At 38.2% G+C, this 16,782-nt stretch overlaps 2 protein-coding genes across 4 annotated transcripts in view; one reads left to right on the top strand and one right to left on the bottom strand.

Annotated features, from left to right (window-relative positions):
* Nucleotides 1-426: 426 nt before the first annotated feature.
* On the bottom strand, nt 427-8,810 carry LOC139138939 (2-(3-amino-3-carboxypropyl)histidine synthase subunit 2-like). 3 transcript variants are annotated; one of them, XM_070707562.1, is made up of 7 exons: nt 8,679-8,810; nt 7,747-7,949; nt 7,057-7,169; nt 6,442-6,662; nt 5,107-5,796; nt 4,375-4,563; nt 427-2,899 (listed from the first exon to the last, which is right to left on the bottom strand). In XM_070707562.1, the coding sequence occupies exons 2-7, from the start codon at nt 7,906-7,908 to the stop codon at nt 2,763-2,765; spliced, it is 1,512 nt and encodes a 503-aa protein (XP_070563663.1). In that variant the 5' UTR covers nt 7,909-7,949; nt 8,679-8,810; the 3' UTR covers nt 427-2,762. The 3 variants fall into 3 exon arrangements, with proteins under 3 accessions (XP_070563663.1, XP_070563665.1, XP_070563664.1); XM_070707563.1 differs by having other exon boundaries at nt 2,589-2,899; nt 4,375-4,566; nt 5,110-5,796; nt 8,679-8,807; XM_070707564.1 differs by lacking the exons at nt 7,747-7,949; nt 8,679-8,810 and adding an exon at nt 7,670-7,695.
* Nucleotides 8,811-8,854: 44 nt separating this feature from the next.
* Nucleotides 8,855-16,782, top strand: part of LOC139138936 (structural maintenance of chromosomes protein 2-like) — a 29,386-nt gene continuing 21,458 nt past the window's right edge. The window contains exons 1-8 of the mRNA XM_070707559.1: nt 8,855-9,136; nt 10,499-10,648; nt 11,154-11,276; nt 11,573-11,611; nt 12,504-12,614; nt 13,125-13,340; nt 13,934-14,146; nt 14,957-15,146. Coding sequence (XP_070563660.1) covers nt 8,969-9,136; nt 10,499-10,648; nt 11,154-11,276; nt 11,573-11,611; nt 12,504-12,614; nt 13,125-13,340; nt 13,934-14,146; nt 14,957-15,146 — 1,210 coding nt within the window. The 5' untranslated portion in view covers nt 8,855-8,968. The remainder of the gene's footprint in view (nt 9,137-10,498; nt 10,649-11,153; nt 11,277-11,572; nt 11,612-12,503; nt 12,615-13,124; nt 13,341-13,933; nt 14,147-14,956; nt 15,147-16,782) is intronic.

The raw sequence follows: 16,782 nt of genomic DNA, 5'->3' as shown, positions 1-16,782 counted from the left end.
TTCTCTCTCCAAGAGCTTTCAAATGAGCCCCCACAAGTGGTAGATCAGAAAAGTTGTAAGTTTGAAAGTCTGAATATCTGTCTCCGAGGCACATAAATTGTACCAGAGGGCACTCTGTTTCACAGTGGACTGACGAGTTTTTGATTATCAAATATGAATTCTTCTATATCACTGCTATCGGATCTGTTAGCAATTGCAAGTTATGTAAATTTAAGATTTTCAGGTGCTAATGACAAGATACCATCATTGCATCAATTACACTAGATCGGATTTCAATGTAACAACCGCATCAAACTGAGGTAGGAAAGTTTAACTGTGATATCGAGTCAAATACCTCCGATCTAAGAGAAAAAATATTGACAGCTAATACAGCCTGATAAAAATTCCTCATCTGATCTTTAAGACGCTATTGACATTGTGGCAAAATTCCAATAAAAAGAAACATTTTAATGAACTCCAGCTTCACGATGTGCGTCATGTATGATGATAAGTATACTGATTATCAATCAGGTGTAAATACTGATATTTCCGATGTCTTTGGTGAGAAAATGGCAAATATTCAGTGACATGAGAATGTAACTTGTGCGAGGAAGTCTACCTTCCACAATTATACAACTAGTACACTACTGTCACACACGGCTACTGCTTGACACAAACTCAAAATACAAATCACTTGTCTTTGTCAAATACATTACAGCAAAGTACTGATTCATGTACATTTTGTTTTAGATAAGATGTGATTTACTCCTACTGTACAGTGCCTGTATAGTCTCCCCGGCCGACAACACGCTGCCACGGGAGGTTTTGAGAGTGGGTCCCTCCTACAATTAACTATGACCAAGATGTAAATTCAGACTACAAAGGGAAGCACAGAAACCTAGACAAGTTATGAGAAACGATAAGGCTGCAATCAAGTAGATGTTCATACATGTAATCATGGAGTACACACAGCCTTAGCATATTCATAACTCACACACAATGACTGTGCCATTACATTACAGATTGAAGTTTGTCATCATAGGTCCTTATATAGTGCATATTACATGGAAAACGTTAGGAAATCACTGAGTTGTTAGAACTTTTTCTCATCTTTCGGCCCTCACTGGTACATGTATCAGAAGTATTCTGTTGTTTTAATTCCTGTGATCTCATTTCCTGACTGTTCCTCCCTGGGAGACAATGTCACTACCTTTCCTGACCTTGTAAATGCTATTCAAGTGATCATACATATAATAATACCCTTGCATCACAGGATTGAAATGGGAGCATGCTGGATCACGTATGCCCATGCTACCTTGGTGCAGGTAGACTGCAAGATAAATTCGCAAACTTTGCATGTTAATAGTATACAGAATATTGTTATGATCTTTGCCTGAACAAGCCAAATCATTCTGCTTTTGGTCATTTAGACTGGAAAAACTCTCATGTTTTATCGAAAATTAAAACAAATTCATTGATGATGAGACATACTATCCGTTGAACAGGGCAGTTCGATACGCATCAACCTGTGGCCCTGCAGATTAACTTTGGTTCAAGGATGGTAAAAGATACCATAGAACCAAAAATGTCATATGGTACAGAACTCCAAAGAGAGGAGCTTGCATTGGAAATTGGAGAGGATGATTTTTTATTAATTATTCACAAACTCACAGTGCATGTACTGGGAAGCAGGTGGATGTTGTAGTACACTGTAATACACACAGGGGCATGTCGGGAAAAAAGTTGATATTGAGCCCTGGCAGTACTGCAAATGCTTTGGTACATGTACTTTATATTCATGATTACAAATTAATATCCAGCATGCACATTTGATGTACCATGTGCATAGATTTTTGTGAAATTGTCTCTTTGTTTCTGACATTATATTAGCATGGACTTGAATCTTTTCCTTTCATAACATGACATCACTCAAATGCAACAGTACATGTATCAACGTTCAAAAGTATAGGACTGTTTGACTGCTGAATTACCCAGAACAAAAAAAATCCTTGGTGACAGTCTCAAATTGTTACATAGGATTTAAAAAAGCAAATTTTTGTTCAAGGAAGAGAAGACCATTTAAAAGTCATTAACCTTACTTTTACTCTTGTCTCGGAGTGATTTTATTTCAAAGTACCAACATAAACAGAAGTACTCTGCTGCCGAGTTTTCACTCTCACTCAATTACATCATTCCAAATTGACCAGTTACATTGTAACATCAATCACTTTGCATCATCTTGTTACAGGCAAGCGCTATTCGATAGCTATTTTTAAACTGTTACTGTTAACTCTCTACCTAACAACTAAACTCCCAATCATATATGAGACAATCTGGGATGGACTACCTGATGACAAAAATCCCATTAATTTTCAGTTTCATTGAGAGGTAGGTGAGTGAACTGTTTGCTACATGTATACGAGACAATCTGGGATGGTCCCTCACAATGTTTCATCTTTTGAGGTACATTGTTGTTGGAGTGGTTCCAAGTAAAAGTTACATAGCTCTAAATGTTTTGGAATTGTGTGTTTCGACCAGAAATTCTTGATTATTGTGTATTTCAGAGATGTCTTTGGGTATGAAAATATCATACCAGTGCTAGGGTCAGATAGACAAGTACTGGGCAATCTTTCCACCACTATCTGAGGTATGTCGGAGAAGCTGGAAAACTTGGCTTCCCTGGGTAAAACGTAAATATATCATCTGATCTTTAAGTATTCAGTGAACCTCAATGAAAGGCAATGACTATTCAAAGTATAGCACCAGGTGTCAAAGTTCAAAGGTCACTGCTTTGTCTCTGCTTTTGGTTCATTAGCATAGCCAGCTGCAATTCCCCTCTGACCTTCTACAGCATCTGATACTGGAGTTTCTCCAAGTCTCTGTTCAAGTCCACTCCATGAGCGGGAAGCTAAATACTCAGCTGTTGAGGAGAAAATGAGAAATAGAAAGGATAAGAACACTTTGCTTTGTTATTATAGAATTACTCTCTTTTGATTCTTACTACTTTTCATATGTTAAATTGTAGGTGAAAAACTCTCTACTTTGCTGTGTTTCCAAACCATGTCAAACTTGCAGAAACTGAAAGGAAAACACATATTTAAAGCAAACAATGATCAGAATTAAAATCGAGGGCAGTCATTTTGGCCAGTTTTCCCACCAAGTTTTCTAGGTCTAGGTGATTACCCAGGTAATGATGTATGATATATTTTGGCAAAAGCTGCCTACTGCATGGTTAGAGAGTCTCAAGACATTGGCTCCAATTGAAACAAGACTGAAAGTATTCAGCTGTACTCCTTTACCAACCATCCTGAACATATCTTGAACAAAGACACGTATATATTCATCAGGGCAGTGTAAGAAGTCTGGTTACCAGTTGAAGTTCCTGGTCAATGATGCTCACTCAGGTACAAGTATACATGTACACATGTAGGGAATCCTCACTTTCCTAGAATTTGACATTTTTTCTATACATGTTCAGCTTAAATATACTACTGTGACAATGTGGAGCAAATACATATTTTGTTTGAATTGATACGGAAAAGATCTACACTGGATAATATATTCTAAATCATACCAGTATATTGATGGCGCAAATGCAGCGATCTGATTGGTCGAGACGCGAAAAGAACCGTGGTATATTGGCGATATACCATGGCTGGCATATGCGCAAGCTCTCAGCTTGAGCAAAAACCCGTTTTTGACGTTCCATGCCAGAATTTCAATATACTGTTATGATATAATAGCAATAAATCACACCCAGCAATGGTATACCACTCGATTTTGACCAGTTCACTTCGCTATTGCTCGTGCATATATGTCGTGAACTGGTCAAAATCTCGTGGTATACCATCACTGGGTGTGCTTTATTGCTTAAACAATAGTCATACTGTATAGTAATCACTGCCCTTGTATTACTCCATGTCTATATGAATTTTTAAGAAATTTTACACAGTTTATGAAAAGATCTAAGAGAAGTGATACAGTGTATAAAGTGTCTGAATTTAAAAATTAAAATATGTGAAGTTGGAAGTGTACAGAATGTACATTTACTTCTAATGGTTATTTTGTATGTAGGATTCTATTTTCTGAAAGTGCTGGAATGCTAGGGAGAAAATCAAAATAGCCTGAGCCACAGATGTGGGTACAGAACTTTCTGAAATTTAAATAAACTAATGGATTAACCAATAATCTTCAGTAGTATTCATTGTGGCTGGAGAATTACTTATCGAAGTAGTTTGTCAATATGAGCAAAGAATTCAATATCGCAGAAATAATCACAATGTTAAGCAGCTAGATGTACATTGGCCTACTGTTAGTACATGTACATGTACTCCGCCTCAGATAGGATTAAAGAAACTCCAATTTAACCACAAAGAAGTTGAAAAGATATGCTACCTCCAGAATGATGCACAGTAGAGACGGTCAAAACATCATCACGTTTGACAACAGCGCTTGAGTTAGCTGCATCATTCACCTCCTCCTCCTCTCTTCCTAGTCGACGCACACCACCAGTTATCAAGGATATGTCAGTCTTCAACCCCATTGATGTCTCAGATGATGGCAAGTCTACATAAGTACTGCCCCCTTGTGATGAAAATCAGAAAAGATTTTCAGTTACAGTAGAATTTAAAAAGTTTCACTTCCCAGGAAAGTCAACATATCGAGGTGAAGTGATCATGATGATTTTACAATAATGAATACCAGTGTTTCTGATATGCAATATTATTTTTCAACTGAAGCAAGTCTGTTGAGTCGATGGCATTAATAACCATTGACCAGAAAATGCTCACATTTGTATAACATTCCTTTCTCATACTTATACACACATTCTTTTAAGTCAACTTAAACATCTTACAAGTCCATAATGATAGAGCAAGCTTCTGAAAGGACTACTGCTTCCGCAGTATCTTTCATACTGTAGTTTGTTGAATGCAACTGAAGGCAAAGCCGCATAGCAAATACAGGGCACATTCATGGAGGTGTCTCAACATTAGTCATGACACCCTCTGTGGCATATTTAGGTCCATACTATGCAAGTGTAGTGTAGATATACTTGACATCGTAGATATACTTGACATCAAAAGCACTTTATGAATTAACTCTGATTTTGATGCATAGTTCACTCACCAGGCAGTATTTGTCTAAAATCAGTTTCATATTCCCCCGTCCATTCTCTGGCCTGATTGCAGGCGAGTTCCATTTCAAAAGGAGTAACAATCGGCTTGTAATACTCTGAGGAATCCAGCAGACTGTTTTCAGGGCACGCCACCAGGACAAACACATCCACTTCCATGAAATTTGCCATCTTAGGTACATTAATCTTTCCCATGACAAACATATAACTCTTCTTCCCTGCCAGTTTAATCATTTCCTTTAGTCTGGAAATCACGTCCAAGTAGTTGGCCACGCCAAGTGTTCCGGCTACGATGCCTACAACATGTGCATCCTTCGCTTTCTCAATTAAATAATACCTCTTCATCAGCGACTTGTTGATGTTGACGGTTTCCTGGCGACCTCTCCTGGCGCCAGGGTCATAACTGCAAAACTGGCAGCGGTTAAAGGTCATCATGAGGTTTGTTAGTGTGAGGCTCTCTCCTCCAATGTAGAACATACTGAAGTCAGCCATGGACTTGTCCGAATGCAAAGTAAATCTTCTTCCAAATTTTATGATTGTTTTCAAGTCTGTATGATTGCTAAGAGATGCTGATTGACTGGCACCATATTCCTTGGAAGTTTTCATGTCCACAGAATTTGGGTATTCTAAACTCGAGATGACAACGTTCGGATACATTTGACACAGTTTCTCTGAAAGTGCAGCTAGGAGGAGAGGATACAAAACACAGTGTTATGAGAACAAAGAAGTGAATTGAAAAGCTAGCCACCAAAAGTGACCTTGCCTTCCAAAGCTGCAAAGTCAAAAAGTTGTAAAGCAAGCCACTCAAAGTGACCTGTCTTTTCACGCTGTAGAGTAACAAACTGACTGCATTAGAGAGTTGTCTTAAAGTGCTGATCAGTACAATTCCCTCGAAAAATGGATTATATGTGTGCATTGACAGAAAGAAGTTCTCATCCAAAATGTCGTAATGTTTAAACATGTAGATACATGTACATACAGTATATATTGATTATTATATCAATCAAATGGCATCACATGATTGCTGAAGGTGTGCCTTATTGGACCATGGGAGAGGTAAAGGAGGTTTTGACTTTTGGAACAATAATGTACAAATATATATTATTTTGTCGATCAGCTAGAAAGGCTTAAAATGTATTATGTGCATTTTAATTATAAACAGCTCAACAAATATGGGTGTGTAAACTGCTATCCTTCAATGACTGTGCTCACTTTGGCTGAATCTGTTTGCCATTTGATGTGGTCAACAACAGGGAGGATTTTTCATATGGGACCCTTGGAGGCCAAATTCTATGCAAAGTATTGCACATAACTAATCGAGTACTCACTAATGGAATGCGCATAGACCACATCATACAGGACGACAACATGACTCATTGAGTCTGGAAACAGTTCTTTAAAACTGGAAAAACAGTGCTCCACATCAATGTCCTGCTGGCCAAAGACAAACAGGACAGGTAGGCGGCGTGTTGGACTGAGGCAAGTCCTTCCAAAGTGGATGATGCTATCAGCATTCACATGCTGGGCAGCAACTTCATCGACACAGCAACTAAGAATGAAAAAAAAAACAGTGGAAATGAAGAAACACATGAGAAATGTTTTCATTACATTTTATTCAATACTTTGGTCAAAGCTCTACAAACTGTAACTTTCTTGATAAATACCAACATCATGTTCCAATACACTGTATATAGTGTTCACCTATTCACCCCATTTCCCTGTAAACAGGTCAACATTCACCATTAATAACAATGGCATCAGTGCCAAACCATGGTGGTTAAGGCCTTAGCAATTATTGATAATTTATGTGATGTGATAAGAGAGAGAGAGAGAGAGAGAGAGAGAGAGAGAGAGAGAGAGAGAGAGAGAGAGAGAGAGAGAGAGAGAGAGAGAGAGATACTACACGTACATATATTTATTATTGAAAATTGTATCTTTCATACCTTCCATATGATGTATCACCAAGAACTACAAACTTGGCACTGGTCTGTCTGCTGAGTTCATTTTCCACAGCAACTGAATCCACTAGCATTGAGTCAGGAAACTGTAGCGCCACCTAGTGGTAAATATGCATCAAAGTGTGCAATGAATACTTTGACTTTATGTTGATGTGAGAGTTTATTTTGGAAATAAATTTCTTCAAGGATATGAAAAAGTATAACACAGCGGTGAACACAGATGAATGAACTTGTAATTCGGAAGTGTTTTTGTGAAACAGCTCCTGTATCCTCCTGATTCCTCTAATACATAATATATTGGTAATTAAACACAGTTACCCTACGCTAAAGACAGGATAGAGTAACCATGGATAGAGTAACCATGCTCCTTGTTATTCTAAAGACAGCAATTAAGAAGTTGACCTACAGTTAACATTTTTCAAAATCTGTAGACATAAAAAGCAGATTGAAATATGACAACAAATGAAAAACAAATCACAACAAAGGGTCTCAAAATAAAGTGTTTCTTTAGGAATTTTGGCAATTGCTGCTTGTTTTTGTGAAAATATGCATTGTATACTGTACATGTAGTTGGTGAAAATGAATTTTTCTGACTAACCAAACTGGTAGATCACAGCCTGAACAAGCTTTTATTATTTTTACCTGTTATCATTTCTCAAAACACATTCTAATTACCTTTTCATATTTGTTTGTATTGATGTAATCAACACATCTTTGTACTTCGTATATCCTTAGTAATTCATCTTTGTCTTTCTTCTCCTCCGAGTTGACAGTCACTACTGTTCTTTGTATGGCATCAGTAGCATCAGTACTGAATGCAACACCACTGCTTGTCATCTTCAAGAATTATCAGCACAGAGGGTTAATAGACTTCCATACTGATGAAAAAAGTTAAATAAAATAGTAGTCACTTATTTTGCAGGAAGCTTGGGCTAAAACAGAGCTGGTACAATACATGTACATTGATTATTATTGCAATCATGATCTTGGTAAAATTTGAAATTGATGTTCCTTATTTGATACTTTTTACATGTATAGCCATTCACCTTAAAATTTCAGTAGCTACAATATTTCTCTTGAGTGTCCCCTAGAAAAATTAGGAAGCAAGTGGTAAATTAATTTAAAGACCTTGCTAACATTCACTAGAATTACCACTTGAACTGATGAATAGTTATTGAAGCGGTACAGACTGAAATAACTAATCTGATCTGTCCCCTTTGCCTCATGCGATAGAGTGTGTTAGACAGGTGGAATAGAGGTGGTATATTACCAGTGGTAAGTGTGTAATACTCTGCTCTGCTCACACTTATTGATGTTCTGACCCTTATCAAAATAATTCTAGGACTTACGATAGTAGCCTTTATCTTAGCTCCCATTTCAGACTCCAAAATGTTTGGGGTCTGAAACAGTGGGAACCTTGGGAAAGTGCATCTCCTTCTACCTCCATGAAAGCATGGATGTAAAAATAGTTCTACTTTTTACATCCATGATGAAAGCGCTTCGACCGCATAAGGTATGACTCGTGTTGTTCGGTGGTACGGAGGTCAACTTGTGAAATGCTTCATAAAATCTTGAAGTATGGCATAATAGGGGAACAAATTACCAACCTGGTGTGCTTGAAGTAATTCTCTGACGCAACACTGTGCACTGTGATGGTACACTCGCTTTCCATATGTCATTTATTGAATGAATACGTGACAAGCCCTATTTCCGTAATGGGCGCAGACATATTGTTACAGCGATGCATCATGGGATTGCATGCGCATGCCTAGTTCTTGTCAACCGTTACTTCGGCGCCATTTTCAATTTTCTCCGCACTTCGGCTTAGAGCTGCTCAGTAGTTTTCCCGAACTGTGCAGTTTTTCGTAATTTTGCCGGCCTTACCTCAATTTCAGCCATGTGGATCAAAGAAATTGTCATCGATGGCTTCAAATCTTACGCCCAAAGGACAGAAGTCAAGGGTTTCGACCCGCTGTTCAATGCGATCACAGGATTGAATGGCAGTGGAAAATCTAACATTTTGGATTCGATTTGTTTTCTTCTGGGTATCACCAATTTACAACAGGTAGGATGAGATCCGTACGATTCTCCTAGTTAGCCGAAGCATTTTAATGAAAAGACGGTTTACATTTGTATAAAACGTTGAAATTTTTTGAAGATGTTCACCACTTGAAATTGCTATAGTACATCAAGATCAACATGAACATTTTAATTAAATTTGTTTTCATTACGCCGCCCGGGCCGGGCCCCGGCTATACTAAGACCATGGAGGTAGTAGACCACAACCCCTCCACACGAACGTCTGTGACTCGACTCCTTTTCGGTACCATACACAGAGCTCCATTATATATGCACTAACCTCTTTTACATGTATGATTTTGCCATCGGCTATGGCTGCTGTGCTCGAAGTTTTGCCTGGTAACCTGCGTACGATGCTGTGTGTTCCTGGCGTCATACCGTATATAGTATACGGCCTCTCACCGGAGGTGGGAACACACAGCATCGTATGTAGGGCTAACTATTCGTAGTGTAGCTAGAGGATTTGTCTGGGTATATTGGTCGAAGTTTGCTGTCCGACCCACATACCCAGGCAAAACCTCGAGCTGCAACTTCATTGCATACTGCATTGGAAAGTGCAGGGTTTCAAAACAGTGTGCATTTCACTGTAATAGTGTAATGCACATGTTATGACAGTCGACACAAGTCCAGTCTTTCCATTTTACTCTTTCATGTAAAATTAGTGCACGACTTTAAAGTTTATTTATTCCTTTCAATAATTATCAGATGTACATTCTAATTTCGGATAGATAGCCCCCTCCCCGCCCCCAGATTGGCAATACAAGAACACCAGATCAAATGATCCTCTCGAAAATCCAATTTGATTTCACAAATTACCTAGTGTTCAGTACCTCTCAGTTTTTTTAGAAGTATTGATAAAACATGAAAACTACAGTAGTTTTGACCCTGATTTTCTCATATTTTGAGAGATGTCAAGAGCCTCAACAAATCATGGTGTTTATACAGTACTAATCAAATACCTAATTTGGAACGCTTGGTGTATTCATCTCTTACATGTACATACTAAAAAGACTGATTATACTTAAAATTTTATCCTTGTCATTTGAATAGCATTTTACTATTAGCTGTTTCATCATTTCTTTCAGGTGACCTTGCTGAGGTTCTATCTAGTCTAATAAATTTTACTCTCAGAGTGAAGTAAACTCATGCATACTATGAACAGAGAAATGGGTTGACTATTGGCCTGCGTACATGTACAGGTCTCTTTGTTTCTGCCCTGCACTAGAGCCTCCACAGAGAAAACTGGTGACTGTTATTATTTTGAAGAGTCCTCGCCCATTGTTAGGGAATAAATTTGTACATTCAGATCACTGAGTATTTACCTGTTTGTTTTTCTGAACACCAACAGGTGCGTGCCAGTAATCTGCAGGAGCTAGTATACAAAGGTGGACAGTCAGGCATAACCAAGGCAACAGTGACCATCACCTTTGACAATGTTGACAAGAAACAGAGCCCTGTTGGCTATGACGGATATGATGAAATTACCGTTACGAGACAGGTTGGTAGCCAACTTTATTTTTAAGCTCTATACCCTACATGTACATGGGAATGTCTGGTAGACCACAATGTTTCATTTATTGTCCTCTCGATGCATGTTGTTAAACTTACTTTTGATAGATTACCTACACACCTGGGGAGGTGACGGAAAAACATTTTCAGATATACGTGGCCCATGAGTGAGAAGCCAAAATGAGATCTCTGGCCCAGCGTTAGTGTCCTCAAGCAGACAAGTCAACACTTTACATGTAGGTACCAGCTGAATAAACTAGTAGCTACAGTGTGGAAAACTTGCCAGAGACAGTACAGCTCCTGAGGGCATTCATTTTCTCACACATCACTCGTAATTGAAGACTTATGTTCTTTTATTTTCTCTTATTTATCAACACATGGTTTCAGGATTAGGGTTCTTTTCAGTGTCTTCTTTGAAAAGAGATGAAAAATGATATCATAACATAAGCTCCATACAACCATGAACTTATCCTCAACTTGGCATCTTCTTTCAGGTTGTCATTGGTGGACGTAACAAGTACCTTATCAATGGTAGCAATGCACAGAATGCAAGAGTACAGGATCTATTCAGATCTGTTCAGCTCAACATCAACAATCCACATTTCCTCATAATGCAGGTAAGCCATCGTACCGTTTTTAATCCGACGACATGTACAGTACTTTCATTATCATATATAGACATTTTGAGTATTTCCCAAGCGATGAAATTTTAATACTGCATTCTGCCACAGTTCTGCACAGAATACATCCATTGTATGCGTTTCTGTTGTTGAAAAGAGAAATGCGGATTGCCATTGATAGAACTTGCAAAAATCAGCAAAATAATAGATTGGACTGCTTCGACTCAGATGCAAGCCTTACATGGCATTGTCTCCTCATAATGGGCCCTCATTCATACTTTTCTGTTCCACAGGGTCGGATTACAAAAGTGTTAAATATGAAACCTCCTGAGGTGAGTGCCAATGCGTTCTTCTTCTGAATCCATACTATAGAGTACTAGCTCATCTCTTTGCCTGTTTTGTTACACCAATTTTTCTTGTATGGTATTTTCAGTAATAATAATCAGTAATAATCAGTACTGGAGTGGACAAGACCTACATGTATTGTCTAGTACATGTACTTGTGTACAAAATGTATGCTTTATTATCATGATGTCACTTGAAAGAATGCTGAAAAGATACGTTAACGTTCTTTGTGCATTGTGAAAATCAGTCAAACAAGAGTACATGCAGACTTTATGTCCGTATGAAAACAGTCTCAAAAAGTTTATTTGCGAAATGGGACTATACAAACTGTCTGACATGTAGAGTGTGTGTGAGTTCAGCTTGACAAACTTACCATAATGGTATACAGTACATGTGGTTTTGTAAGAAAAAGTGGAACATCATCTACATGTTAATGAAACAAATGAGTATTTCGATCACTCCACTAAGGCAAGCTGATGCATGCTAGACGCAGTCAACACAAAAGAGATATCTAAGATAGCACATGTAAATGAATTTCAGGTATATCCCTTATCCTATCGGGCAGTATCACCTGCATGTACTTGGCATGATATTTTATAGCAGATTTAGCCAGTAGAAATCATGTTTACAGTATCTCTGTATTTAGGGGCCTTCAAATGTTAAGTCTTTCTTAAAATATCTCATATGGGACACGTTACGCCTCACTGCTTTTAACCAACTTGAGCTGGTGATGACATACATGTATGAACTTTGCAGGATAAGGGACACATACACAGAGAGATATATACTGACATACATGTATACACCTACCACACAGGCGTGTTAGAATCAAGAGGAACATATCATGTAAAGTCATTATCGTCTGCCTGTTCATTTCAGATTCTAGCCATGATTGAGGAAGCTGCCGGTACAAGTATGTATGAACAGAAGAAAGCATCGGCGCAAAAGACAATAGAGAAGAAAGACTTCAAATTGAAAGAAATAAACAATGTGAGTCCAACAGGTTTAACCAATATACTACCAGACTTTGGTATATTGCCATCCTTTGAAAATGGGATGGGCCAATCCATACTTGGTATGCAGAAAAATAAGGATGGATGGGTGGATAAGTGAATGAGCATGGACCTTTATGTTAGCTGATAGTGTAAATATAAAGTCAGTGACATGTCAGTGCAGAGCATATACTACATGTATGTAAATTTCAATCATCACAGTACTACTGTAGTACTCGTCTCACGCAGTACATTTAAATGTACCAGCGTGATGTAGATTTATGCATGAAATTGAACAACTTTGAGGATCAAAGGCAAATTTGTCAGAGTTTTTCTGAAAAATTAGAAAACACAAAAAATTTCCTCGTTATTTACGCAATATAGCTAGAGCTTCATAATATCAGAAATATGTCATCCAAAATAATGGACTTTTATCTTTCAAACTCACAACTTTAACATCCCGCGTATCTTATCACTTCTATTTCTTTTGTTCTGATTCATTGCTCAGATTCTGGCAGAAGAGATCACTCCTACTCTGAAGAAACTGAAGGACGAGCGCTCCTCATACTTGGAATTCCAGAAAGTGCAGCGAGAACTGGATCACCTGAGCAAGCTGCACATTGCTTACCAGTTCCTGTGTGCAGACGAGACCAGCAAGCAGTCTGCAGAAGAGATGGAACATATGGCCCAGGCCATGAACAAACTCAGAGATAAACTGAAAGAGGTAACGTAATTTTTGCTGTACCTTCTGTGATACATGTAGCACTCACTGCCACCATAGTAGTAATGATCTTCAAAGGGTTGCCAGTAAAAGATAGGTGGTTGACAATGTTCTGTCAATAAGGAGCGTGAAAATTTCCACCGGCTCTGGTGGTGTTTAAATTAATCAACAAAGCCCAGTGGGCAATACACTCCTGGAAAGTTCTAGAATTTTACAGGACACATAAATGGAGGAAGTCCTGGAAGTATCAAAGTGACCCCTTGAAACTTTTGCTAAATGAATTCACAAGTCTTGATTTGCTAAATATAACTCAGTTGACCCAAAATATTTTTAGCATATTGATAACAGTGAGCGGCCTTTTCAACCATGCAGTCACTGCTACAAAAGAGGAAAATTGAACCTCAAGTACTCAGAGAAAGAGGACAAATGGGAAGTTCCCAAAAATTTTTATGACTTTTGAGTTTACCAAATAAATTTCTCTATTGTTGTTGTGTTCATAAAAGCTGGTTCCTATAGACTATACATAGATGGTGAACTATAAACTTTTAGATTGCCAATCTTATGTACGGACATTTATGAATTTAAATTTTGGCCAGATTGATGATAAAATTGTCGAGTTGACAACAGCCATCCGGGAGCTGGAAAAGAAGAGGGATGCTGAAGCAGGGGGTGCCATGGACAAGCTGGAAGCAGAGCTAACAGAGGTGCAGAAGAAAGACGCCAAGGCACAGGCTGCACTGGACCACAAGAAAGAGTCTCTGAAAACCGAGAAGAAAAAGAAGAAAGATCTTGAGAAGAACTACAAGGAGGTAGGTCATCTATTTTCAAGTTCTGATTTGTGAAACTTTACTTCGGTTGCACTGGGCAATTGAGACATGTAAACTTCCAATCATTTGCAACGAGTTGTATTCTGTTGAATGTCTCATTTATGTTCATGACGTCTCAAAAAACTACAAGAAATTCCGGCTCAGAACAGCTACCATTTTCATTGTTGATATTTTGAAAAAATAAATTTGCACTGATTTGCATTGAATGTATGACACATCAAACCAGCTGAAACATTTTGAAGATTTACCGTCTGTGGAAGATTTACCATACTTTCAACTCAGTTCAGTCTAACTCATGTGATTTATACTTTCAACTGACTTCAGTCTAATATACGTGATTTAGTCTGTAATACCCTTTAAGTAAAAGAATCATTAATTAAAGCTGTTTCTAACAAAGTCCAGTTTTCTGAAACTCCTCTTTCTTTCTTTCAAAGATACCTCCAGATGTACTTGAAAAAAAAATCGAGTTTCAAAAGCTCACAATATTTAGCGTAAAATTAAAAATTTCACATGGTGTTACTACCAACTGGCATTGCATATATCAAATCATCTTGAACTTTTGAAATATTTTCATACAGACCTTGTTTGAATACTATATACATGTATTTTAATGTAATTGCCAGTTCATATGTCTCTCTCTCAACTGTACAATTGAAGCAGACACCTGTAGTCTCTTTTAAGGAAAAAAGAGTGGATATAGAAAAATTTGGCATGTTCAGCATTGGATTCTCTTTGTTGAAAATAAAAAAATAATGATGACAAAGACATTTTAAATATACACATTCATTGTAGGACCAAGCTGCTCTCAAATCCAAGGAAAAGGAAGTCGAGAAAATCAACAGTAGTTTCACCAAGTTGCAAGATAACAGCAAAGAGGATGCAGAGGCAGTGACCGCAGCCCAGAAACACTTCCACGCAGTGTCAGCTGGTCTCTCAAGTAATGATGATGGTGAAGATAAAACTCTAGCAGATCAGCTGATGGGTGAGTGATGACAGATCTGGTAGTGCAGTTATATGCTTATCTATTCTGCCTATGTTTGACACTGAAAAAAAGGCCCCCACATTCCTGCAAAAGTGTTCTCCCTAGGATCAAGGGCAAGCATGTCGGAAATGTGCATAACATTTACATAATTAATATGCATACATTAACCCTTTTCCTGCCAAGTCCATATTTTACCACCAGGTCAAGATGGTTACAATTAATGAAACACAACATATTCAATATGATGTATTTTAACATAATACTGTACATTTGAAGGCTGTTGAAAACATAATACTGTAAAGTTGATTTTTTTTGGACAAAAGATGCTATAACATACCAAGCCAAGTGGGTGAAAATACGTCATGTTTTGGCTCAATACCGCTTTTTACTGACTTGGCTGATGGGGATGTGATACAGTTATTACTGTCTGGCAGGAAAAGGGTTAAAATATATTTAAATACATACACACATAAAAACAGTCACTGCAAATTGTAGTCATTTAGTATGCCTTTTATTTCACTTACACACTGCTGCATGAACATACATATCAGGGGCACCATGAACTGAAATAAATTCATACAACAGTCCAACTTCAGTTGTAAAAATTCAACTCGTACTCTCCTTGCATGGAGAAACATTTGCGATAAAACATTGCGTCACTTGTTTACGAAATTATACAGAGCAACGAAGCCACACAATCAGGGCTGTGTACCCCAGCGAGTTTTTGAGCACATATAACACGTTACAGTCACGGTCCCAATGAATAGAGGAACTGTTACGGTTTACCATAACAGAAAATTCATACGTACGGATGATCGTCACCAAAATCATGAAACGCCTGTCGTTTTAATAACTTGCCTCCTTAGCGAACCTGAAACGAGACCTGAACTTGAAAACAGCGCGAAACGCTCAAAGCCCACACATCGACCGCCATCTTGGAAATCGCCCGACCTGTTTACGTCACATGGCACAGTAGACATCATTTCGCGACCAAAAAGTTAATCCAAACTCATGTTTTTTAAAAACTTTGTGCGAAATAAAAAAAAAGATGACAATAATGCAAAAGAACGATTGCGGAATTAGCCAAAAAAAAACTTGTAAAATGACAGTGACCCCAACATCGCGAAACTAGGTCAAGTCAGCGTAGCGTAATATGACGTAAACGGAACGTTGCAGCCCACGAACTCTACCGTTTGCTTGCTCTGATACTTTCACCGTTTGTCTCAACAACAAGAACAGAAAAATAATTAAAATACAAATTTACATTCGCAATGCTGCCATGGAGATTTCATGTAGACAAACCGTAATCAGTATAGACGCCTTATAAACCTTTTTTGAGGGTCGCTATTTTGACCGATAGCTTGACCACCAGCATTTTCACGGCGTCGACGTCACTGTAATTCTCCCACGATAAACGGCCATTAACACGGCGCTCAACCAACAAGATCAAAGTCACGGCCACACCGATGTGCTGCTCGTCCGGTGTTTTTCAACACCTATGTACGTGTCAATTGATTAATGTAAACCCGTCAATCGACATGAAAAAGTCTATTCAGGACTGAAAACGATGTTGATAAGGCTAGTTTCGGCAGATGTCCCATGCCAATGAATACACTGAGCTGTCAAGTGGGGCTGT

This window comes from Ptychodera flava, chromosome 8 (assembly GCF_041260155.1).
Source record: "Ptychodera flava strain L36383 chromosome 8, AS_Pfla_20210202, whole genome shotgun sequence".
In the NCBI taxonomy this organism is placed as follows: Eukaryota; Metazoa; Hemichordata; class Enteropneusta; family Ptychoderidae; genus Ptychodera; species Ptychodera flava.
This window is presented reverse-complemented; position numbering and strand designations above follow the sequence as displayed.